The 25,283-nt window shown below is 42.4% G+C and overlaps 1 protein-coding gene across 6 annotated transcripts in view; it reads right to left on the reverse strand.

Moving 5' to 3' along the window:
- Positions 1–24,883, reverse strand: part of LYPLA1 (lysophospholipase 1) — a 57,977-nt gene extending 33,094 nt beyond the window's left edge. Inside the window, exons 1-2 of one of the 6 annotated variants that reach the window (XM_054497701.2) lie at positions 24,625–24,883; positions 23,774–23,805 (exon numbers count right to left, since the gene is read on the reverse strand). In XM_054497701.2, coding sequence (XP_054353676.1) covers positions 23,774–23,805; positions 24,625–24,693 — 101 coding nt within the window. In that variant the 5' untranslated portion in view covers positions 24,694–24,883. Of the gene's footprint in view, positions 1–18,116; positions 18,146–23,773; positions 23,806–24,624 lie in introns of those variants that run through there. The other 5 variants (XM_063668780.1, XM_063668781.1, XM_054497702.2 and 2 more) reach the window with 5 other exon arrangements.
- Between the last annotated feature and the right edge of the window lie 400 nt (positions 24,884–25,283).

Below are 25,283 nucleotides of genomic sequence, written 5' to 3' on the forward strand. Positions count from 1 at the left end.
GGAGCTTAACATAAGGATTTGTGGAAACTATTAAATGCTCTTAATAAGATCAAAATTTGGGAAAGAATAAAAAAGCATCTAGAAGGACACTCTACAAACTTGTCTTTGGATATTGCAAAATTAAAAGAACAAATATTTAAAGCATCCCAGGCACACCTGACCTTAATGCCAGGAACTGGAGTGCTTAAAGGAGCTGCAGACAAATTAGCAGCTAGTAACCCATTAAAATGGATAAAAAACACTTGGAAGCTCTGTGATTTCAATGATGATTGTGCTTTTAATCTATGTTATTTGTCTTTGTATAGTCTGCAGATGTGGATCCTGACTCCTGCGAGAAGTAGCTCACCATGACAAAGCTGCCTTTGCTTTTATCTCTTTGCAAATCAAAGAAGGGAGACATGTTGGGAGCAAGCCCCCCGAAATCTGGCCATAAACTGGCTCCAAAACTGGCCATAAACAAAATCTCTGCAGCACTATAACATGTTCATAATGGCCTTAATGCTCACTCTGGAAGGTTGTGGGTTTACTGGAATGAGGGCAAGGAACACTTGGCCCGCCCAGGGCGGAAAACCGCTTAAAGGCATTCTTAAGCCACAAACAACAGCATGAGCGATCTGTGCCTTAAGGACATGCTCCTGCTGCAGTTAACTAGCCCAACCAATTCCTTTAATTTGGCCCAACCCTTCGTTTCCCATAAAGGATACTTTTAATTAATTTAATACCTATAGAAAACAATGCTAATGACTGGCTTGCTGTTAATAAATACGTGGGCAAATCTCTGTTCGGGGCTCTCAGCTCTGAAGGCTGTGAGACCCCTGATTTCCCACTTCACACCTCTATATTTCTGTGTGTGTGTCTTTAATTCCTCTAGCGCCGCTGGGTTAGGGTCTCCCCGACCGAGCTGGTCTCGGCAGTTCTCCCATAAAGACACATGCATACATATGTTCGTTGCATTGCTATTCACAACAGCAAAGACATTAAATCAACCTAGATACCCATCAGCGGCAAACGGGATAAAGAAAATATGGTACATATACACCATGAAATGTCATGCAGCTTTTAAAAGAAGAATGAGACCATGTACTTTGCAGCAACATGGATGGAACTGGAGGCCATTATCCTAAGCAAACCATCACAGGAACAGAAAACCAAATACCACATGTTCTCACTTGTAAGTAGGAGCTAAATAACAAGAACACATGGATACTAGGAGAGGAACAACAGACACTGGGGCCTACTTGATGGCGGAGGGTGGAAGGAGGGAGAGGACCAGAAAAAATACCTATCAGGTACTACACTTATTACCTGGGTGACAAAATTATCTGTACATCAAACCCTCAAAACATGCAGTTTACCTTGCAGATGTACTCCTGAATCTAAATACAAGTTACAAAGTAAAAAATAAAAAAGCTGTCCGGGCACGGTGACTCACACCTGTAATACCAGCACTTTGGGAGGCCGAGGCGGACGGATCACTTGAGGTCAGGAGATACAGACCAGCCTGGCCAACACGGCGAAACCCCGTCTCTACTAAAAAATAAATAAATAAATAAAAATAAAAAAGTTTATTCTTCTGAAAATAAAAGGAATAGATTTATGAGATAATAATAAAGTGTATGTTCCAACTTTTAAAAACAGCTGGACACAGAAGATATACATATAATACCATTTATCTGAAGGTCAAGAACAGGCAAAACTATGATATAGTAATAGAAGTCGGAATAATGGTTGCATCTGGGATGGGAGGGTACTAACTCCAGGGGAATGAAAAATACTCCTGGGGAGCTGGAAATGTTCTCTATCTTCATCAGGTTGATGGTTTCATGGGTGTAAGTAAAAATTTATCCAGCTAAACATTTATTTTTTATTTTTTTGAGACAGAGACTTACTCTGTCACCCAGGCTGGAGTGCAGTGACATGATCTCAGCTCACTGCAACCTTTACCTCCTAGGTTCAAGCAATTCTCGTGCCTTAGCCTCCTAAGTAGCTGGGATTACAGGCGTGCACCACCACGCCCTGCTAATTTTTTGTATTTTTAGTAGAGACGGGGTTTTGCTATGTTGGCCAGGCTGGTCTCGAACTCCTGACCTCAAGTGATCCGCCCTCCTCAGCCTCCCAAAGTGCCAGGATTACAAGTGTGAGCCACCGCACCCAGCCTGGCTGAACATTTAAGATTTGAATACTTGATTATATCATAATCCAATACAATTTTCAAAATAATTTTCAAAAATAGCAAATCCAACTCAAAAAAGTTCTTACACCAAACCAATCTGAGTTTAGAACTGCATAATAGTTGCAAAGCAAAGCGACTGATAAATTCTCTACCCACCAGACTCAACTACTAAAGTATACATGGTCCCCAATTTACAACGGTTAGACTTAAGATTTTTCAACTTTACAATGGCACAAAAGCAAAACACATCAGTATGCTGCTCAACTTTTCAGTTCTGCCAGATGTAACCCCATTGTAAGTCAAGGCACATCTATATTCAGCTAAAGGTCACCAGATTTGGCTGAGTGTGGCCTTTTCTGGGCTACCTGCTGCTCACTGCTAATCTAGACTTGTGACTTTGGGATAAGCAGGAAGAGAGAGATAAAGTTGAGGGAAATGAGCTGTTTGCCCTGAGGTAAGTCTGAAAACATTTGGGAAATCATTTTGAGACAAGATTATAGATTCTGTAGATAGAAACACCTTCTACCATCTGCTAAGAGAAATATAAGTTATGAGCTGTATCAATTGATTCAAGTACATATTACAGGTCTATGCAAGTCTATGTTCAACAACCCCCCCCCCTTTTTTTTTTTTTGCTTTTTAACACTTTATTACAAGCTATTCACTTGAATTTGATATACTATTTCAATGTGAGTATTTTCAGTGTTAACAGCCACTAAGTTTTCTTCTTTTTTTTTTTTTTAACAGTTTTGCTGTCGCCCAGGCTGGAGTGCAGGGATGGCTCACTGCAACCTCCAGCTCCCAAGTCCAAGCGATTCTCGTGCCTTAGCCTCCTGAGTAGTTGGGATACAGGTGCCCACCACCAAGGCTGGCTAATTTTTCTTGTATTTTCAACAGAGATGGGGTTTCACCATGTTGGCGAGGCTGGTCTTGAACTTCTGACCTCAAGTGATCCACTTACATCAGCCTCCCAAAGTGCTGGGATTACAGGCGTAAGCCATCGCGCCCGGCCAGTTTTCTGTCTGATAATTTCAGTAGAATTAGGAATAAACTTAACACGCATAGTTAGCTTTGCAAATAGATTTTAATGTGTATAATAAGCAGTATTTTGCAGCAATAATAAATACCTGGCATACGGGCTACCATTCCTAAATCGTGAGCCCAGAGTAGACATTACCAAGCAATTAAGGCACTCTGTCACAGAGCCTTGACCAACAAAGGTATCCAAGCAGCATATAAGATAAAAAACTAGACTGGGTGCAGTGGCTCAAGCCTTTGACCCCAGCACTTTGGGAGGCTGAGTTGGGCGGATCATTTGAGTCCAGGAGATGGAGACTGGCCTAGGCAATGTGGCGAATCCCCCATATCTACTGAGAATACAAAATTAGCTGGGAGCGCTCCTGCAGTCTCAGCTACTCGGGAGACTGAGGTGGGAGGATCAATTGAGCCTGGGAGGCGGAGGGTGCGGTAAGCGGAGATCACACCACACTGCACTCCAGCCTGGGCAACAGGGTGAGACCTCTTCTCCCCCTGAAATAAATAAATAAATAAATAAAATTTAAACCTGTCTGTTATCTCTGCAAAAGATAACAGTATAACCACATTATAAAATGTTTTCCATGGTTATTGCCAATGCTGATTTTCTGTAAGCTTTTTCTATTTCTATTTCAATTTCTAAGTATATCGTTACTATATTTTCTATTTCAGGATTTGTGCTAATGACCTCAGGGATAACTAAATAAGCTTTAAACATTACAGTATTATTTCAGCTAATTATAGCTTTGGAAATACACAGCCACTTAAAAAAAAAAATCACACTTATAAAATAATCTTCGGGCTGGGCATGGTAGCTCACACCTGTAATCCCACCACTTTGGGAGGCTGAGGTGGGTGGATCACTTGACCTTAGGAGTTCAAGACCAGCCTGGGCAACAATGGCAAAACCCTGTCTCTACAAAAAGTAGCCAAGTGTGGTGGCACGTGCCTGTAGTCCAAGCTACTCGGGAGACTGAGGTGGGAGTTGTACTGAGCCACGAGTGTACTATGCCACTGCACTCCAGCCTGGGCAACAAAGCAAGATTCTGTCTCAAAACACAGTAATAACAATCTTCCACCTATTTACTAGAGTCCAAAATAAAATAAAGCTTCAATTATGTTCCTCAAAACATTACATATAATAAAAGCTTGACCTATACCATGGCTGGCTAAGGCAGATGACAGCCATATTCCTTTGTTTTACACTTACAAAGTATATTGAGAAGTAAATATGTAAACTGATGGTGACTATAGAAACAGAATAAAAAATGTAAATATATTTATTTTATTATGTTTCTTGAGATGGAGCCTCTCTCTGTTGCCCAGGCTGGAGTGCAGTGGGGTGATCCCGGTTCACTGCAACCTCCGCCTCCTGAGTAAAAGTGATTCTCCTGCCTCAGCCTCTCGAGTAGCTGGGACTACAGGCCTGTGCCACCATAACCGACTAATTCTTGTATTTTTAGTAGAGACAAGGTTTCACCATGTTGGCCAGACTGGTCTCAAACTCCTGACCTCAAGTGATCTGCCTGCCTTGGCCTCCCAAAGTGTTGGGATTACAGGCGTAAGCCACTGCACCCGGCCAAAAATTTAAATTTAACATGAATTTTAGAATTGTTATTAATACAATAAAACATTGGCTATTTTCTCCATACCAAAGAACTCTATGCCAAAAAATAAAAATGCTGGAGTTCACACAGAAAAGTACAAAAGCTTTAAGGTATGGACTTTGTAGTTCAAAGGCCTTTTGCTGTACTCACTAGTTTCTAGCCCTGTCTGGAGTAACAGGCTGTTGAAGAGTTGCCTCTCAATTATTCACCCCAAATATACAGACAATGCAACAATATTTCACAGTAAATTTTGACTATTTGTGATTCTGCCCCTATTTGTGCTCAAAATTGTAATTCTATAATTATTAATATTATTCATTTATATTTTGTGCTACTTAACTGTGTTTATGTCTTAACCACATAGACCCTTGTTTTCCCTACTATATACACAGTTTTTGGCCAGCAGCTCTCATCCAATGAAAGAGCTCAAGAAAATGCCTTTTTTAAGTAACAGAAGACATGTTGAAGAAAAAAAAAAACAACAACTGGAAGACTGTTTTATTTTGAAACACAGTCTTGCTCTGTTACCCAGGATGGAGTGCAGCCTGTAATCTCTTCACTGCAACCTTTGCATCCCAGGTTTAAGTGATTCTCCTGCCTCAGCCTCCCGAGTAGCTGGGATTACAAGCGCGCCACCATGACAGGGTTTCACCATGCTGGTCAGGCTGGTCTCAAACTCCTGACCTCGTGATCTGCCCACCTTGGCCTCCCAAAGTGCTGCGATTACAGGCGTGCACCACTGCGCCCAGCCTTTCTTTCTTTTTTTTTTTTTTTGAGACAGAGTTCTGCTCTTCTGCTCTTGTTGCCCAAGCTGGAGTGCAATGGCGCGATCTTGGCTCACCGCAATCTCTGCCTCCCAGGTTCAAGTGATTCTCCTGCCTCAGCCTCCCAAGTAGCTGGGATTACCGGCATGTGCCACCATACCTGGCTAATTTTTGTATTTTTAGTACAGACGGGGTTTTGCCATGTTGGCCAGGCTGGTCCTGAACTCCTGACCTCAGGTGATCCGCCCGCCTCCACCTCCCAAAGTGCTGAGATTACAGGCATGAGCCACCGCATCTGAAGAGAGAAATTTAAAAAACAAACATTCTACATGCATGAAAGATAAAGATTGAGATACAGACTGTATCCTCAACGAACCTGCAGTCACGTAGGAGAAACAAGATATAAACATACCACCATACAGATCAAAAGTTAAGCACTACAAACAAGTTACAAAGAATGTCAAAATGTGGAAGAGAAGGAAAAGATTAGTTTCAGCTACGAAAATCAAAAAGAATTTATACAGCAGGAGCAGTAAGACAGAGGCCAGGTTTTCCCCACAACGCACACGCACATACATACACACCGTAGTACGTTTTATTCCTTATTACAATTAGGGGAGAAAAGACAAAAGTAGAAAATGAAAAGCATTTGGACTGGCGTGATCAAGAACTAATCCTTTTTTTAAAAAAAGAAACAATCATTAACAGCTTAGCTCCTATTTGTTATGAGACTACATTGTATCTACAGTTTTAGAATGTACTTTTTTTTTGGTAGAGACAGGATCTCACTATGTTGCCCAGGCTGGTATCAAACTCCTGGCCTCAAGTGATCCTCCTGCCTTGGCTTTCCAAAGTGTTTGAATTACAGGCGTGAGCCATTGCACCTGCCCAGGATACACTTTTTCCACTTAAATTGCTGGAATTCTAACTTATCAAATATTCTTCTTTCTAAACATTTGGGCATTTCAATTTTTTTTCACACAGATTTCTCATTGTACAGTCTTTCTTTTTTTTTTGAGACGGAGTCTCGCTCTCTTGCCCAGGCTATAGTGCAGTGGCGCGATCTCGGCTCAGTGCAAGCTCCGCCTCTCGGGTTCACGCCATTCTTCCGCCTCAGCCTCCCGAGTAGCTGGGACTACAGGCACCTGCCACTACGCCTGGCTAATTTTTTGTATTTTTAGTAAAGACGGGGTTTCCCCATGTTAGCCAGGATGGTCTCCATCTCCTGACCTCGTGATCCGCCCGCCTCGGCCTCCCAAAGTGCTGGGATCACAGGCATGAGCCACTGCGCCTGGCCTCATTGTACAGTCTTATAAAATGAATGTTCGCAGACATCATTTTTTCCTTAGAAAAAATTCTTTAAAACATTAATGTCACAAAAATCTTTTAAAAAATTAGGCCTTTGCATATATACTGTTAAATTAGTCTAGAAGAATACTTTAAAATCAGAGATAGAAATTAAAGACACCTCAGATAAAGCAGGTTAAGACCACATGGTGAAGAAATGATTGCTGTGCTCCGTATTTGAATGTTAACAGGTAGCCCATAGGAACCCACAGAAAAATCAAATGATTAATCTTAGGAATATTACTCTAAGCAAATACAGCTCTAACTCTCATGCAAGCTAAAAATTATAATGAAAAGCTCAATTTTTCATAGTATGAATATACAAACAGTTCCCAACTTATAATAGCTAAATTTATGATTTTTTGATTTTATGATGAATTTATCATGATGTAAAACATCTGTATATCAAGAAATATTTAACAACAGGGGTCAATAATTGTTTTCTGCAAAGGACCAAAAGAGTCAACATTAGGCTTTACCAGCCAGAAGGCCTCTGTTGCAACTACTCAACTCAGCCACTCTAGGATGAAAACTAACTATAGACAACATGTAAACAAAAGGATGTGGCTCTGTTCCAACAAAATCTTATTTATGTACAATAAAATCTGAGTTTCACATACTTTTCATGTGTCACTAAGTCTTAAGTTTTTTCCTAACCATTTAGAAAAAGTAAAAACAAGCAGCAGCAAAAATGCATAGGATGCAGCAAAGGCAATGCTCAAATGGAAATGTATAGCTGTAGACATCTGTGTTTAAAAATAAAGATCTCAGGCCAGGCACAGGGGCTCACGCCTGTAATCCCGGCACTTTGGGAGGCTGAGGTGGGCAGATCACCAGAGGTCAGGAGTTCAAGACTAGCCTGGCCAATGTGGTGAAACCCTGTTTCTACTAAAAATACAAAAACTAGCCCGGTGTGGCAGTGAATGCCTGTAATCCCAGCTACTTGGGAGGCTGAGGCAGAGGAATCACTTGAACCTTGGAAGCAGAGGTTGCAGTGAGTTGAGATCGCGCCACTGCACTCCAGCCTGGGAGACAAAATAAATAAATAAATAAATAAAAAGATCTCAAATTAACAACCTAATCTTCTACCTGAAAAAAAAACCAAAACCAAAAAACTTAATCCACAGTAAACAGAAAGAAGAAAATAATAAAAACTAGAGTGGAAATAAATGCAACAGAGGCTGGCGTGGTGGCTCAAGCCTGTATTCCCAGCACTTTGGGAAGCTGAGGCGGGTGGATCACTTGAGGTCAGGAGTTAAGAGACCAGCCTGGCTAACACGGTGAAACCCCATCTCTACCCAAAATACAAAAACTAGCTGGGTGTGTGGTGGCACGTGCCTGTAGTCCCAGCTACTCAAGAGGCTGAGACAGGAGAACTGCTTGAAGCTGGGAGGCGGAGGTAGCAGTGAGCTGAGATTGAGCCACTGCACTCCAGCCTAGGCGAAAGAACGAGAGTCCATCTCAAAAAAAAGAGAGAGACTATCAACTAAAGCAAAAGTTGGTTCTTTGAAAAGATCAATAAAAAATGGCAAATCTTTAGCTAGATCAACCAAGAAAAAAAACAGAGAAGACTCAAATTATTACAATCAGGAATCAAAGAACAGACTACTACTAACTTGACACATAGAAAAGATTACAAGAGAACAGTATGAACAATTACATGGTAATAAATTAGATAACCTAGACTAAATAGACAAATTCCTAGAATGACACAAACTACCAAAAACGGATTCAAGAAGAAAGAAAATCTATACAGGCCTATAACAAGAAATTGAATCAGTAATCAAAAGTCTCACAGAGAAAAGCCCAGTACCACATGGCTTCAAGATGAAGTCTACCAATCCAATGTTTAAAGAATCCTTCTCCTCATCTCCCCCGCCCAAAAAAAGAAGGAACACTTACTCATTTAGAAGGCCATTATTACTCTGACATCAAAACCAAAGGGTACAAAAAAAAAAAAAAAAAAGACAGCCAGGTGTGATGGCTCACGCTCGTAATCCCAACACGAGGGGGGATTGCTTGAGCCCAGGAGTTCAAGACCAGCCTGGGCAGCATAGTAAGACCCCATCTCCACAAAAAATAAGAAAATTAGCCAGGCATGGTGGTGTGCACCTGTGGTCCCAGATACTTGGGAGTATGGTTTGAGCCTGGAAGGTTGAGGCTGCAGTGAGCTGTGTTCACTCCACTGCACTCTAGCCTGGGTGACAGAGCGAGACCCTGTCTCAAAATGAAAATGACAGACTATCCCATAGGAATATAAATACAAAATCCTAAAAACTACCAAACCAAATCTATCGACATATAATTAGGATTATACACCATGACCAGGAGAGATTTTCCCTAGAATGCAAGGGTGGTTCAACATAAAAATTTAATAAATACAATATACCATTTTACCAGAGATTGTAGCCAGGGAAACTGGCAAGATAAATGGCATCCAGACTGGAAAGGAATCAGTAAAATTCCTTCTCATGATCTTGTGAGCTGAGTATCTTATGATCTTATATACAGAAAATCCTATGAAATCTACAAAAACATCCTAAGAGCTAATGAGGTCAGCAAGATCCCAGGATATAAAAAACTTATCAAAAAGGTAATTTCTATACACTAGCAATGAACAATATAAAAATGTAATAAAGACAACAATTCCATTCGTCATAGTATACAAAAGAATAAAATACTTAGAGGAATAATTTAACAAAATAAGTGAAAGACTTGAAAACTGGGCAGGGCACGGCAGGGCATGCCTGTAATTCCAGCTACCCAGGAAGCCGAGGCAGAAGAATCGCTGGAACCCAGGGGAGGCAGAGACTACACTGAGCCAAGATCGCACCACTATATTCCAGCCTGGGCTACAGGGCAAAACTCTGTCTGAAACAAACAAACAAACACAAAAATCATCAGGATGAAAAACTGTTGTGCTGCAAAACATACTACCAAGAGGGTGCAAAGACACTCCACGCAATGGGAGACAATATTTACAAATAATGTATCCGATAGGAGTCTAGTGTCCAGACTATATAAACAATTCTTATAAATCAACAACAAAAAGGCAACCCAATTTTTAAAATGGCAAAGGATCTGAACAGATATTTCTCCAAAGAAAATATGCAAATGGCCAATAAGGATGTTTGAAATGCTTGTTCTCCAGTGCCGTAAACAAATAGCACTTGAACATAAATTTAATTTATTTAGTAAGGCCATTTTTACTTTCTGCAGAAAGGGTACACTTGCCAGTAGCTGTGCCACAAGAGTACACAGAACAAAGGAGACAGAGTCATTTATAATCTGACGAGTCCAACCTACTGCTGTGTCTGGTTTCCATTGGCTGGAACCGGACCTCACATTCTGTTATTTGTCCTGATTGGCTAGCAACTTAGAACTTTTTAAAAGAGGCAAAGGTAGAGGAGAACAAAGGAAGGAGGAAGTAACTTGTGGAATGCTGAGAAAGATAAAAACACTTTTAAATAAGGAAGAGGAATAGGCTATGACCTAATGCTTGCTTGGACCAGTATAAGCATGCCAGGGCAAATATTTAGGCTAAACTGCGGGAGCTAAGAACACAAAGTACATTGATTTCTTTATTACGGCTAACAGATATTTAAGAATGTTAGCACAGGTCTTCGAATAAATTTTGCTTTTAAGAGAGTTACTATTTATTCCTAATTAGATGGGGAGGAAAATCTTTGAAGAGGGACCTCTATTTTACTTTTTTCAAGGACATGAGATGATGCTCAACATTAACCATTAGGAAATGCAAATCAAAATCACAATGAGACACCACTTCACATACAAATGGATGGCTATAATCAAAAAGACAATAACAAGTGTTCATGAGGATGGGGAGAAATCAGAGCACTCACACACTGCTGGCCATTTATCTTGGCAGAAGTGTAAAAAAGTGCAGCTACTATGAAAACTGTCCTGGAGTTCTTCAAGGGTTAAACATAGAGCTACCACTGACTCAGCAATTTGACTCCCAGGTATACACCCCAGAGAACTAAAAACATATGTCCATACAAGGTCTTGTACACGAATGTGCAGAGTAGTATTATTCATTAGAGTCAAAACGTAGAAACAATCCAAACGTTCATTAATTGATGAATGAATTATTTTTATGTGAATTTTCTTAAGAGACAGAGTCTCACTATATTGCCCAGGCTAGACTTGAACTCCTGGCCTGAAAGGATCCTCCCGACTCAGCCTCCCAAGTAGCTGAGACTAAAGGCACATGACACCATGCTCAGCTAATTATTTACTTGGCAATGAAAGAAAGCAGTACTGGTACATGTTACAACATAGACGAGCCTGAAAAACATTATGTTATAAAGTGAAAGAAGCCAGATGCAAAAGACCAAATATTATCTGATTCCATTTCTACACAATATCCAGAATAAGTAAATCCACAGAAACAGAAAAAGATAGTGGTTGCCAGGGAGGGGAATAAGTCGTCTGCAGATGGATGTTGGGTTTGTTTTGGGGATGTTGAACATATTCTGGAATTAAGACAGTGGTAACAGTTGAACAACTCTGTAAATATACTAACTACTGAACTGTATACTTTAAAAGAGTGAAGTTTTTGGTATGTGAATTATATCTCAGTAAGTACAGTAGTTCTCCATCAACCACAGTTTTGCTTTCTGTGGATTCAGTTACTTGCATTCAACCACCATCGAAAAATAGGTGAGTACAGAACAAGAATGTATTTTGAGAGAGAGATCACATTCACATAACTTTTATTACAGTATATTGTTATAATTATTCTGTTGTTGTTCACCTCTTACTTTGCCTAATTTATAAATTAAACTTTATCACAGGTACGCATGCATAGGAAAAAACACAGTATCATAGGGTTTGGTACTCTCTGTGGTTTCAGACATCCACGGGGGGTGGGGGGGGGTGGTCTTTGAACATATGTAACAATACTAACACTAATATGTATGTATTAGAATGTATATAACTAATACTGTAATAATAAGTAAGTGGCAGGCCAGAATTGAACCATGGGCCCTTGTTTGCCAACCTCTTTTTTTTTTTTTTTTTTTGAGATAGGGTCTTACTGTTGTGCAAGCTGGAAGTGCAGTGGCATCATCTCAGCTCACTGCACCCTCAACCTCCCAGGCTCAGGCGATCCTCCCACCTCAGCCTCCTAAGTAGCTGGGATTACAGGCACACTCTACCATGGCTGGCCAATTTTTTGTATTCTTTGTAGAAAGTGGATGATACGGTTTGGCTGTGTCCCCGCCAAAATCTTACCTTGAATTGTAATAATCCCCATGTGTAGGGAGACCCCCTGAAACTATTGCTATGGAATAAAAGATGAAATGCTCCTGATTATTGTAAATACAAAATTGCATGCAGGATTGCGTAAAGACAATGACAGGTTGGACTGCCAGAACGAGCCAACAGCGTGTGATGTGCTTCCCCCTGCAGAGAGCCTATGAATGGACGTGCAGTCAGGGAGGTTTCACATCACCAAGATTCCTATCCCAGAAAAGCAGATGTTCATAGCTCTGGGAATGGAATGCGACCCTTGTGGAGAGCCTATAAACGGACGCATGCGGGGGCGCCTGTCCATATGGACAAGATAGGGCTATAAACGCCCTCATCTTGCCACGGCTTTTCTAGGCCTCTTTAGGGTTAAGACATACTCCCTTCTGAGAATTTTTGGTCTAACCGGTTGTCCAGCTTCACATCCTGTTTCTATGGATTGTTTGTAACCAGCTTTTGCTGCAACTGTTACTGCTGATTAATATCCTGCTAATCATAGGTTATGGAAAGATTGTGTTTCTGTTTTAAGGCTCTATTAGAAATTACTGATGCACACACTATATTGTAAATTCTTATCTCTGTATACTGTACTTCTACATACAAATGTTATGTTAAAGAATTACTTAATCCCTAAGTGACCATCTCACCTCATAATCAAATGACCCTAAATCCCTCACTAACCTACCCCCACCGTCACTAAACTTAGTAACAAATGCTGGTATATCCAGTGCATTGTTGGCACTGTGGGACCAGAAGGTGGTGACCCCCCTGGACCCAGCTTTCACTATCTTGTGTGTGTCTATTATTTCTCAACCTGTCGATCCGCCTGGGAACAAAGAGAGCGCCCCACTGCATTGCGGGCTGCTGGCCAGATCCTGCAATACCCATGTGTCAAGGGTGGGACCAGGTAGAGATAACTGAATCACAGGGGTGGTTTCTCCCATGCTGTTCTTGTGACAGTGAGTTCTCATTTGATCTGACAGTTTTATAAGGGGCTTCCCCCTTCGCTCAGCTCTCATTTCTCTCTCCTGCCACCCTGTGAAGAGGCGCCTTCCACCTTTCCTGAGGCCTCCCCAGCCATGCAGAACTGTGAGTGAATTAAACCTCTTTCCTTTATAAATTACCCAGTTTCGGTAATTATTTATAGCAGCAAGAGAACTAATACACAGGGTTTTGCCATGTTGCCCAGACTGATCTCAAACTCCTAGGCTCAAGCCATCCTCCCACCTCAGCATCCCAAAGTGCTAGGATTACAGGTGTGAGCCACCACGCCTCGCTCCAACCTCCATTCTACATAAGAAATACTAAGAACCAGGCAGGGCGTGGTGGCTCATGCCTGTAATCCCAGCACTTTGGGAGGCCGAGGTGGGTGGATCACCTGAGGTCAGGAGTTCGAGACCAACCTGGCCAACACGGTGAAACCCCGTTTCTACTAAAAATACAAAAATTAGCCAGGCACAGTGGCGGGCACCTGTAATCCCAGCTACTCAGAAGACTGAGGCAGAGAATCGCTTGAACCCAGTAGGTGGAGTTTGCAGTGAGCCGAGATCACGCCACTGCACTCTAGCCTGGGCAACAAGAGCAAAACTGTCTCAAAAAAAGAAAAAGAAAGAAAAGAAAAGAGAAGGAAGGAAGGAAGGAAGGAAAGAAAGAAAGAAAATACTAAGAACCCTTATATAAGAAAAAGAAATAGGAATCTTGGGTTCTAGTCCCCACTCAGCCACTATCTAAAAGTGTGGCCTCAGACAGTTCTGTCAGTCTGGTGGCTCTCAGAAGTGTGATCCCCAGACCTGTACTGTAAGTATCCAATGAGAACTTGTTAGAAATGCAAATTCTGGCCAGGCACAGTGGCTCATGCCTATAATCCCAGCACTTTGCGAGGCCCAGATGGGAAGACAGCTTGAGCCCAGGAGTTAGACTAACCTGGGCAACATACTAAGACCCTCATCTCTACAAAAACTTTAAAAAATAGCCAGGCTTGGTGGCATGCAGCTGTACTCCCAGCCACTTGGGAGGCTGAACCCAGGAGGTCAAGGCTGCAGTGAGCTGTGTTCACACCACTGCACTCCAGCCTGGGCAACAGAGTGAGAGACCCTGTCGAAGCAAGAAGGAGGAGGGGTGGGGGGGAGGCAGCAGCGGCAGAGGAGATGGAAGAAGCAGAGGCGGCGGTGGAGGAGGACCCTGTCGAAGTGGGGAGGAGGAGGAGGAGAAAGGAAGAGGAGGAGGAGGAGCAGGAGAAAGAAGGAAGAGAAGAAGGAGGAGAAGGAGAAAGAAGGAAGAGAAGGAGGGGGAAGAGAAGATGGAGGAGGAGGAGGAGGAGAAGGAGGAGACAGAGAAAGAGAAGGAGGAGGAGGAGGCGAAGAAGAAGAGGAGAAGGAAGAGGAGGAAGAAAGAATAAAGAAGAGGCATGCAGACAAATTCCTGGGTCTCATTCCAGACCCACTCAATCAGAAACTGGCAATGGGGCCCAAGAATCAAGTCTTTTAGGTGATTTTGATGCATGCTATAGTATGAGAATCATGCCTTTCTAGTTCTCAGTTTTCCCATCCATAAGCAGGAGCTAGATGTACTGGATGATTCAAAGGTCTATACAGGTTATAAAAAACTGACTCCAATCATATTAATATAAAAAGGATGGCCAAGCTATATCCAACTCTTTTGATAATTTTCAATGACAATGAAAAACTCAAGATTTAAGAATTCTGGCTGGGTGTAGTGGCTCACACCTGTAATGCCAGCACTTTGGGAAGCCAAGGTGGACAGACTGCTTGAGCTCAGGAGTTTGAGACCAGCCTAGGCAACATGAGACCCTGTCTCTACTTAAAAACAAAACAAAACAAAATCAGGCCCTGTGTGGTGACATGCACCCGTCATCCCAGCTACCTGGGAGGCTGAGGTGGAAGGATTGCTTGGGCCGGGGAGATCAAGGCTGCAGTAAGCCATGACCACACCACTGCACTGTAGCCTGGGTGACAGAGCGAGACCCTGTCTCAAAAAATATAATAATAATAATTCTACACAAAGCTTCAATTAAGCAGAATCTAATATTCGGAATCCTAGATTAATCAGAATATATTTCATTTTATTGTTAGAAAAAAGGAAAACAAAACACAGACATGTACACACAAGGTTTCTAAGAGTCCAAAAAGTGAATTTCAGCACATACCCCCCAAAATATTACAAATTGACTCCAATCTGTTTCTCAATTGTGATCTTTTAAAAAGGACTACAGAGGCCAGGCGCAGTGGTTCATACCTGTAATCCCAGCATTTTGGGAGTCCAAGGTGGGCGGATCACCTGCAGCCAGGAGTTTGGGACCAGCCTGGACAACATGGTGAAACCCCATCTCTACTAAAAATACAACAATTATCCGGGCATGGAGGTGGGCGCCTGTAATCCCAGCTACTTCAGAGGCTGAGGCAGGAGAATTGCTTGAACCTGGGAGGCAGAGTGAGCCGAGACTGTGCCACCGAACTCCAGCCTGAGCGACAGAGTGAGACTGTCTCAAAAAAAAAAAAAAAAAAAAAGACTGCAGAGTAACTAAAGCATTATTTCCATTTGTTCATTATCCTGTAGTAATATGGGTGTAGAACTTTTTAAAAAGTCAGAGATTCTGTCTGGATTTGTACAAGAAACACCACTCATCCCCATCCCCATTCATGTAGCACATTATTCTTATGAACTCTCGTATCAGTCCCAATCAGTGTTACCAACTAACTAGACAAGAAAAAAAATGACCTAAGACAGATCAGATTCTTGACTGAACACCAGAAGTAGGGTTGATATAAGTCAGAGCTAGGATCGTTCACTTTTGGATAACACGAGTGTGTCCGCACTGAGAATTATGCAAATCTACAGAAAGAAGCAAGTGAGAGACCATAAGACCAGGCAAAGGTAGTGAGAATAATGGTGTAGTTGAACAGTGTTCCCCCCAAATTCACATCCACCTGAAACCTCGGAATGTGACTTTATTTAAAAATAGGCTCTTTGCAGATTTCCTTAGTTAAGGGTTGAGATCACACTTGATTAGGGTGAGCCCTAAATCCAATAACTGGTGTCCTCCTAAGAGGAGGGGAGGACAGAAACACAGCAAAGGTCACATGAAGACAGAGGCAGAGGTTGGGGGTATGGTGCCTGAGGCCAAGGAAAGCCGAGAGTTATCAGAAACTGAACAGGCAAGGACGGATCTTCCGTTAGAGAGAATGTATGTGGCCCTGCTGACAGCTTGGTTTTGGACTTTTGGCCTGTTTAACTGTGAGAATGAATTTCTGTTGTTTTTAATCCATCTAGTTTGTGGTTATTTATAATGGCAGCCTTAGGGAACTAATACATGTGATGATTGATGCTCCTCGTATGTCTCGCCCTTTAATTCCTTATTTATTCATTTATTTGTCCAACAAATACTTAGTGCTATTACATGTCCTATACTATTCTAGCACTGGGAATACAGTATTAATTTAAACAAAACACAAAAAATCCCTGTGCTCAGGTAAATTTTATGGTACGTGAATTTTATCTTAATGAAAGTTTATTAAGGAAACCTTTGCCTTCATGGACTTTATATGCCAGTGGGCTGTCCTTCTATCCTTCCACAAATTCTAATTTTTGTTTAAGCTAGTTGAAGAGTTTTCTATTCCTTGTAATTAAATGATCTCCAAATCACATTCTATAATTCTATTATGAACAGTTCTTGATTATAGGAAGACTTGCAAACTTATTATGGTCACAAAACATATCCATGTTGCCAATTTATTTTAAATCCTCACCTTGTTTGACCTCTCAGTAAAATCTAGTAAAATCTGATCCAGTCAACCACTTCTTTTATCTTTCAAACATTCTTCTCTATACTTTTATAATCTCCTTGGCCTAGGAAATGTCACAGGGACTGGTAATACAAATAAATAATTCCTGGAATACATCGGGGCTGGGGAGTAGCAGGGAGGGGGGGCACATGAAGAGAACCAAGCTTTCCACCAGGCCTTTCCTCCTCCCCGTTTCCCCTTAATTGGAACTGAGCTTTCAGGTGTGATATTCAGCAGATGGGGAGAGGTCCCATGAATGAAGTATAGCTGTGACCTGGTGCAACTGGAGGGGGGCACTCCAGAGTTGCACTGTTGGCCAGAACCCCCCAAGAACAGAAGTCAGGTTCCTCACAGAATTACAAATACGGAAAGGGAGAAGGCTATAATAAACCCTGTGGTGCTGGGCTGCAATTGGAGGAATCATCATAAACTCAAGATTTTGAATACTTATAAATACTAAAACTGATATGTGTGTATATATGTATGTATGTGCATATATTCTTAGCTCTGTCCACTGCAAGGGTCTAGATCTGGGAGCACACATAGCACCCAGATCTCACTGTCTACTAAAAGGAACCAGGGTTCTTGGAAAAATGGCTGAGTCCAGGACTAGAGCAGGAAACATATAAGACAATCCTAGAAAAAATCTTGTACGATAAAGTGAGGAAGTGATCAAATAAGAATGAGGATATGTCCAAAAGACACTGAGTACCAGCTTAAAAGGGTTACTGTGGCCAACTAAAGGACAATTTGAGCATCAAAATAAATAACTTGATTGTTATCCTCTGAATACAACAGGAATCCAAGAGTCTGTACTGATTTAAAATTTTGAAACAAATGAGTATGTACATACGTAATAAATAAAGGAGAAAGGAAAGCTCTACCCCACAGTAGACTGCTAAAGAATAAATCCAGAATAAAGGAATTTTTTTTTTTTTGAGACTGAGTCTCACTGTCGCCTAGGCTGGAGGGCAGTGGCGCCATCTCGGCTCACTGCAACCTCCAGCTCCCAAGTAGATGGGACAACAGGCGTGCACCATCCTGTCCAGCTAGTTTTTGTATTTTTAGCAGAGACGAGGTTTCGTCATGTTGGCCAGGCTGGTACTGAACTACTGACCTAAGATGATCCTCCTGCCTCAGCCTCCCAAAGTGCTGGAATTACAGGTATGAGCCACTGCACCTGGCCAGAACAAAGGAAATTTAACTAAAAGACCATATTTTAACTTTAAATATTTAAATATCATAAGATATTTGGCAACTACCACAACAATAGATTCTGGCAATAATCATTAATGGGTGCTAAATCCATGGGTGAACATATGGTGGGGATCAAGAATATGTTATAATATCAAGGTATCTCCCCACAAAATATTTTTTAATATTTTAACTACATATTCAATATTTTAAATATTTCATGTTATACTTATTATTTTAATGTGGAGAAACCTGGCAGACACCATCTTAACCAAGTGATAAAACACAACATCAGTAAAAACAAAATCATCATGAGGTCTGCCTAATATGATGCACTGTTATGGACACAGCAACACCCCTGTAGTGTTCCTGTCAAAAAGGCATAAATCACAAAACATCAGATAAACCCAAACTGAGGGACATTCTACAAAGTAACTGGCTTACACTTTTTTTTTTTTTTTTTTTTTTGGTAGAGACAGGGTCTGGCTGTTGCCCAGGCCGGTCTCAAACAGCTGGGCTCAAGCGATTCTCATGCTCAGCTTCTCAAAGCACTGGTATTACCATACCCAGCCTGTATTCTTGAAAAAGTGTCAAGGTCATGAAAGACAAGGACTGTTTCAGAATAAAGAAAACTGAAGACAAATGATAAGTAAAGGCAATATGTGATCCTGGACTGATAAAGGACATTATTGGCTCAAATCAATGAACTGTGAATGGAGCTGGTGGATTAGATCGTAGTATCCCATCAGTGTTAACTTCTTAATGATGGTTATACTGTAGTGTCCTGGTACTTAAAAATGTACACTGAAGAATTAAGCTGTAATGAGGCAACACGCCTGCAACTTACTCTTTAATAGTTCAGAAATATTAACAATTGGGTAATTTGGGTGAAAGGTATAAGGAACTATAAATGCTACTTCTGCAACTTTTATGTAAATTTCACGTTATTTAAAATGAAAAGTTAGAAAGTTTAAAACATAACAGAATAGAACATAACCTATTAAATAAATCTGAGCCCAGGCAGGACACGGTGGTTCATGCCTGTAATCCCAGGGAGGGACTGGGAAGCCGAAGTGGGCAAATCACCTGAGGTCAGGAGTTCGAGACCAGCTTGGCCAACATGGCAAAACCCCGTCTCTACTAAAAATACAAAAATCTGACTGGACACAGTGGCTCACGCCTGTAATCCCAGCACTTTGGGAGGCCGAGGAGGGCTGATCACGAGGTCAGGAGTTCGAGACCAGCCTGACCAACATGGGGAAACCCCCCCGTCTCTACTAAAAATACAAAAAAAATTAGCCAGGCGTGGTGGCGCGTGCCTGTAATCCCAGCTACTCATGAGGCTGAGGGAGGAGAATCGCTTGAACTCAGGAGGCAGAGGTTGCAGTGAGCCAAGATCACGCCACTACACTCCAGCCTGGGCAACAGAGTGAGACAGGGTCTCAAAAAAAAAAAAAAAAAATTAGCTGGGCATGGCAGCACGCACCTATAGTCCTAGCTACTTGGGAGGCTGAGGCAGGAGAACTGCTTGAACCTGGGAGGTAGAGGTTCAGTGAGCCGAGATTGTACCACTGCACTCCAGCCTGGCTGGGTGACAGAGCGAAGATTCCGTCTCAAAAAATAAACAAACAAATAAATAAATAGAAAATAAATCTGAGTCCATACTAACTAAATGGGGAGTAGCAGATTAATAAACAAAATGGAATGACAAAAAAAAGGAACGACAGAATTGGAAAATCACACTGTAGAAATGATTAACTCAAGCAATTATCAATGGATGGTAAAAATATTGGGTGAAAGCTTGATGAACAACTTGCATAGTCACAAAGTATCCCCCCGCAACTTGCTTTTTAATTACAAAAGGAAAGTAACTTCAGTAGAGACCTGGAAGATATCACCTTAATCAAATGATCGAAGTTACAACAATAAAGGGACTCAGCATCATTAGTCTACTGATGCGTGCAATGAATAGGACATATTGTTTACATGGTATTTATACCAGAAATGCATAAACTGAATCTAATCATGAGTAAATACACAAACCCAAATTAAAGGACTAGCCTGTTCTCTGCAGAAGTGTCAATGTCATGAAAGACAAAAGAAAATCTAGGGAATTGTTCCAGATTAAAAGAGACAAAAGAGACTAAAGAGATGTGATAACTAAATACAATGTATGACTAGGGAGGAGATGGCTATAAAGGATATTAATGGAACAATCTGGCAAAGGTTGAATGCATAATGTATTAGATAATACTAAATGTTAAATTTAATGGGATAACTTTTCTGTGATTATATAATGTTTAAAATACCCTAGTCCTTCTCACCCACAGTTTTGTTTTCCATGGTTTCAGCTGCCCACAGTCAACTGTGGTTCGAAAATATTACATGGAAAATTCCAGAAATAAACAGTGGGGGATGCTCTAAAACCCCTAGTGGACGCCTGAATCCATGGATAACACCAAACCCTATATATACTATGTTTTTTCCTATACATAATATTTGTGATAAAGTTTAATGTGTAAATTAGGCATAGGAAGAGATTAACAATAATAAAACAATTATAACAACATGCCAACATCACTTCTCTTGCACTTTGGGGCCATCATTAAGCAATGTAAGGCTTATTTGGATAAAAGCACTACAGGCTGGGCGAGGTGGCTCATGCCTGTATTCCCAGCCCTTTGGGAGGCCGAGGCAGGCAGATCGCTTGAGGTCAGGAGTTCCAGACTGGCCTGGCCAACATGATGAAACCCCGTCTCTACTAAAAATACAAAAATTAGGCGACTGTGGTGGTGCACGCCTGTAGTCCCAGCTACTCAGGAGGCTGAGGCAGGAGAGTTGCTTGAACCTGGAGAGCGGAGGTTGCAGTGAGCCATGATCGTGTCACTGCATTCCAGCCTGGGTGACAGAGCGAGACTCTGTCTCAAAAAAAAAAAAGCAAAACAATACCACAACAGTTGACCCGATAACCCAGATGGTGAATGCATATAGCATGGATACGCTAGGTAAAGGAATGATTCGTGTCTTGGGTGAGACGGAATGAGATTTCATCACAATACTCAGAATGGTGTACAATTCAGGCCAGGCGTGGTGGCTCATGCCTGTAATCCCAGCACTACGGGAGGCCGAGGTGGGTGGATCACCAGAGGTCAGGAGTTCAAGACCAGCCTGGCCAACATGGCGAAACTCCATCTCTACTAAAAATACAAAAAAATTTGCTGGACGTGGTAGCACGCGCCTGTAATCCTAGCTACGCCGGAGGTTGAGGCACGAGAATCACTTGAATCTGAGCGGCAGAGGTTGAAGGGAGCCGAGATTGTGCCACTGCACTCCAGCCTGGGTGACAGAGCAAGACTCCATCACAAAAAATAATAATAAAATAAATAAAAAAGAATGGTGTACAATTTTAAACTTATAAACTATTTCTGGAATTTTTCATTTAGTATTTTCAAACCAGTTAACCACGGGTAACTGAAACCATGGGAAGCAAAACTGCAGGTAAGGGGAGACTATAGTATCTTAAATATTAAATTGCCACTTGTCAGGCTGACAGGTTCAAAGTTTCATCATGCACTCATGGAACCAATCTAGAGTCAGCCTTTCCTTAGCATTATCCCACCAAATAATTTCAGAACTGGAGACCTTTGTTTTTTCTTTTATCATAACAGGTTAAAAAGGAGGATACTTTTTTAATATAAACTTAACTTTTGGTCAAGATGTCATGGATGTTCTTGGTATTTTTTATCCTAATAGTCTTCACCATTTTCACTTTTAACTTCAGTCTGTGGAATCTGCCTAGACTGAAGTTTTTTTTTGCTTGAACTAATCATTCAGGCATAGAAGCGCTCGTTATTGGCAAAGTTAGAGGGTAGCAAGCTTCTCCCTGACTTGCAACATCAAGAAAGGTTTGGCCACAAAATAGAGATTCTGCTATTCCAGTTTCATTTGGTAAAATAAGTTCATCATTTTCACAGGACCACTGGATTGCCAGAAAGAGTGCTGCAACCTTTTCTGTAACTCCTTACAAAGTTTGTATTACATAACTCGACTTATTAGGCAAAAAATAGGAATCACTTTTAAGTGGTGGCTCACACCTGTAATCCCAGCACTTTGGGAGGCTCAGGCAGGCGGATCACTTGAGGTCAGGAGTTTGAGACCAGCCTGACCAACATGGCAAAACTCTGTCTCTACTAAAAATACAAAAATTAGCTAGCATGGTGGCAAGCAACTGTAGTCCCAGCTACTTGGGAGGACCAGGAATCCAGAAGGTGGAGCTTGCGGTGAGTCAAGATCATGCCACTGCACTCCAGCCAGGGCAACACAGCAGACCCTGTCTCCAAACAAACAAAAATCTAGCCTAATGGCATTTTTTTTTTTTGAGTCTCACTCTGTGGCCCAGGCTGGAGTGCAGTGGTGCAATCTTGGCTCACTGAAGCCTCTGCCTCCCAGGTTCAGGTGATTCTCTTGTCTCAGCCTCCCTAGTAGCTGGGATTACAGGCATGCACCACCACACCCGGCTAATTTTTATATTTTTAGTAGAGACGGGGTTTCACCATATTGGCCAAGCTGGTGTCGAACTCTTGACATCAAGTGAACTACCCACCTGGGCCTCCCCAAGTGCTGGGATTACAGGTGTGAGCCACCACGCCTGGCCCCAATGGTTCATTTTAAAGAAAATTTAGTCGTTCTAGGGCTACTTTATCAAAATTTATTTATCTTCAGTTTTCCTCTATTTCTGCAACTTTTAAACAACATTCATATTTTGCTTAAGTTTCACAGATTATCACTGATTTAAATATAAAAACAAAAACATCTCAATATAGAAAAAGCTTGAGTAAAAGATAAATCATGTATCTAAAGTTAGTACAACAGGCCAGGCTCAGGCGGCTCCCGCCTGTAATCTCTGTGCTTTGAGAGGCTGAGGCTGAAGGATCACTCGAGCCCAGGAGTTCAAAGCTGCAGTAAGCTAAGATCCTGCAACTGCACTCCAGCCTGGGCGACAGAGCGAGCCCGTCTCTAAAAATAATAACAAAAGAAAAAAGCAAACAAACAAAAAATAAAATAAAAATAAGTACAGTTAGTACAACAAATTGTTTGATAAGCCTCCAAATAAATCTTTGAGTTGCCTCCCCTGCCTTTCAACTCATTAGAGTGAACATCTAATCCCTCTATTCAGAATGCTGCATGCCTTATGTTGCCACTAGTTCTCTTATCAAAATCAACTAGTTCTTCTCTTCAATTTGCTCTGAAATTTTAACTGTCTGGAAAGCTCTCAATTGCACACCGTCCCTACTAACATTCCACTGATCTCTGGTATCCAATACCCAAAGCAACTAATGAGGAATTTGCAATTTTAATATGTTCCAGAAACCAGAGTTAAAAAATCAATAAACTCACGATGATAAGGGTAAAATTCTGAAGGTTTTCAAAACATAAAATACCGCACTGTAAGATACATTAACTGGCAATCTTTTAAAAATACCATTTTAGCGTCCTTAAACGTTAAACCTTTGACCGCGTAAACAAAAGTTGTATGACCCCAGTTTCATTACTGTTACTATTAATAATAATGGTACCTACCCAGTATCTCCCAATCCATGCAGGAAAATCACCTATAAGAGAAGAGGAAAATTAATAAGCAATGCCTAAATAAGCCCACACAGGACTGTTACACACTAGCTTTGCTTAAGGTGGAAAACGCAACGAAACCTACGAGAGAATTACACAACACTATCTTCGGCTACTTAATCTCTATCGACCTCTTTTAAATGGCAAAAATTCTAATCAACTTCTCCCTTTATTTCCTGAGATAATGAATGGGGGGGGGGTAGCACTCAGAGGTCCCAGTTAGACATTGAATGCAAATTATCACATTCTAAGAAAAACAGTTTATCTCTTTCAAGTCAAATCAGGAACGTCTCACATATCCTGTAGAATTTTTCCATTGCAAAAGCAAGCTTCCGGAGGCAAAAATAAGTTTGACTTTTCATACACGAGTTTTCTAAAGAACAGTACGTCTGACCTTGTAGGACACCCAATCTTCAAACTTCTTTCATTGAGGACAAGAGTGCGAGGTGACAATAAGGCGATTTCCTGGCGGACTTAGGTTTCCCTCACCCACACACCAGGCAGAAACACGCGGCAGAGGCTGACGCCGTGCCCTAGGCCGGCCCGCGGGGGTCCCGGGGCCGCACTTCCTCCGCAATGCAGGGAGGAGCTGGGGACTGGCCTTCGCGCCGGCTGTGACCCACCCCCCGGCTGCCCCCGTTCCCCGCGGACCCGGCCGCGCCGACCATTCGCACCCCACCCGGGCCGGGAGGAGCGTCCTCGGCCGCAGGCCGCCACGCGCCCGCAACGCCCACCCCGCGAGAAGGGCAGCCACCGGTGGCCGGCCCAGTGGACCCCTCCGAGCCCACGCCTACGCCACTCACCGCAGCGGTGGCCTTCCGGGCGGCGGGCACGATGGCGGGCAGCGGGGTTGACATGTTATTGCCGCACATACACCGGCTCAGCTCACAGCGCAAGCGGAAGGAAGAGCGGGCGCCCGGCCGCGGCCCAAGGGCGTGCGAGCGGCGAGTCCCGGCCGGCCCCACCGGGCGCACGCTCAGGCGCGTGCGCGCCAACGCGGCCCCGCGCTACCTTCCGCGCGCGCCCGCGCGTCCAGGGTCCGCCCTGCCCTGCCCCTCTCCCGACGCCCCTCCCTTGGCGCCTCACAATGTCCGGGCGGCTCCCTCCCTCCGATTGGCTCTGGCGGCAGCGCGGACCAGGCTGCACTTTCGCCACACCACGCAGCCTGCGCATGCTCGATGCTGGCTGGGGAAATGCGCTCTCAGGTGCAGGCTGAGGGCTGGTCTCTTAGATTTTGGCTTAGGTTTTTGCTTTTCTGGCGCTGTAGTGAAAAGAATGAGCCCCAGAGCCAATTCACCTAACCCCAGGTGCTCCTTCGTTTCCTGCGGCCAGGGTCTATTCATTTGTAAAAGTCTGGATGGACTGGGAGAGGTTGGTGGAGCTTTTGCAGTATTAACGTTTGGGGCTACAGCAGTATTAGATTTGGGTTCAACTTACCTTCTTTAAAGTTTAGTTGGAAAGG

The sequence above is a fragment of the Pongo pygmaeus genome, chromosome 7, assembly GCF_028885625.2.
Source record: "Pongo pygmaeus isolate AG05252 chromosome 7, NHGRI_mPonPyg2-v2.0_pri, whole genome shotgun sequence".
Taxonomy (NCBI): Eukaryota; Metazoa; Chordata; class Mammalia; order Primates; family Hominidae; genus Pongo; species Pongo pygmaeus.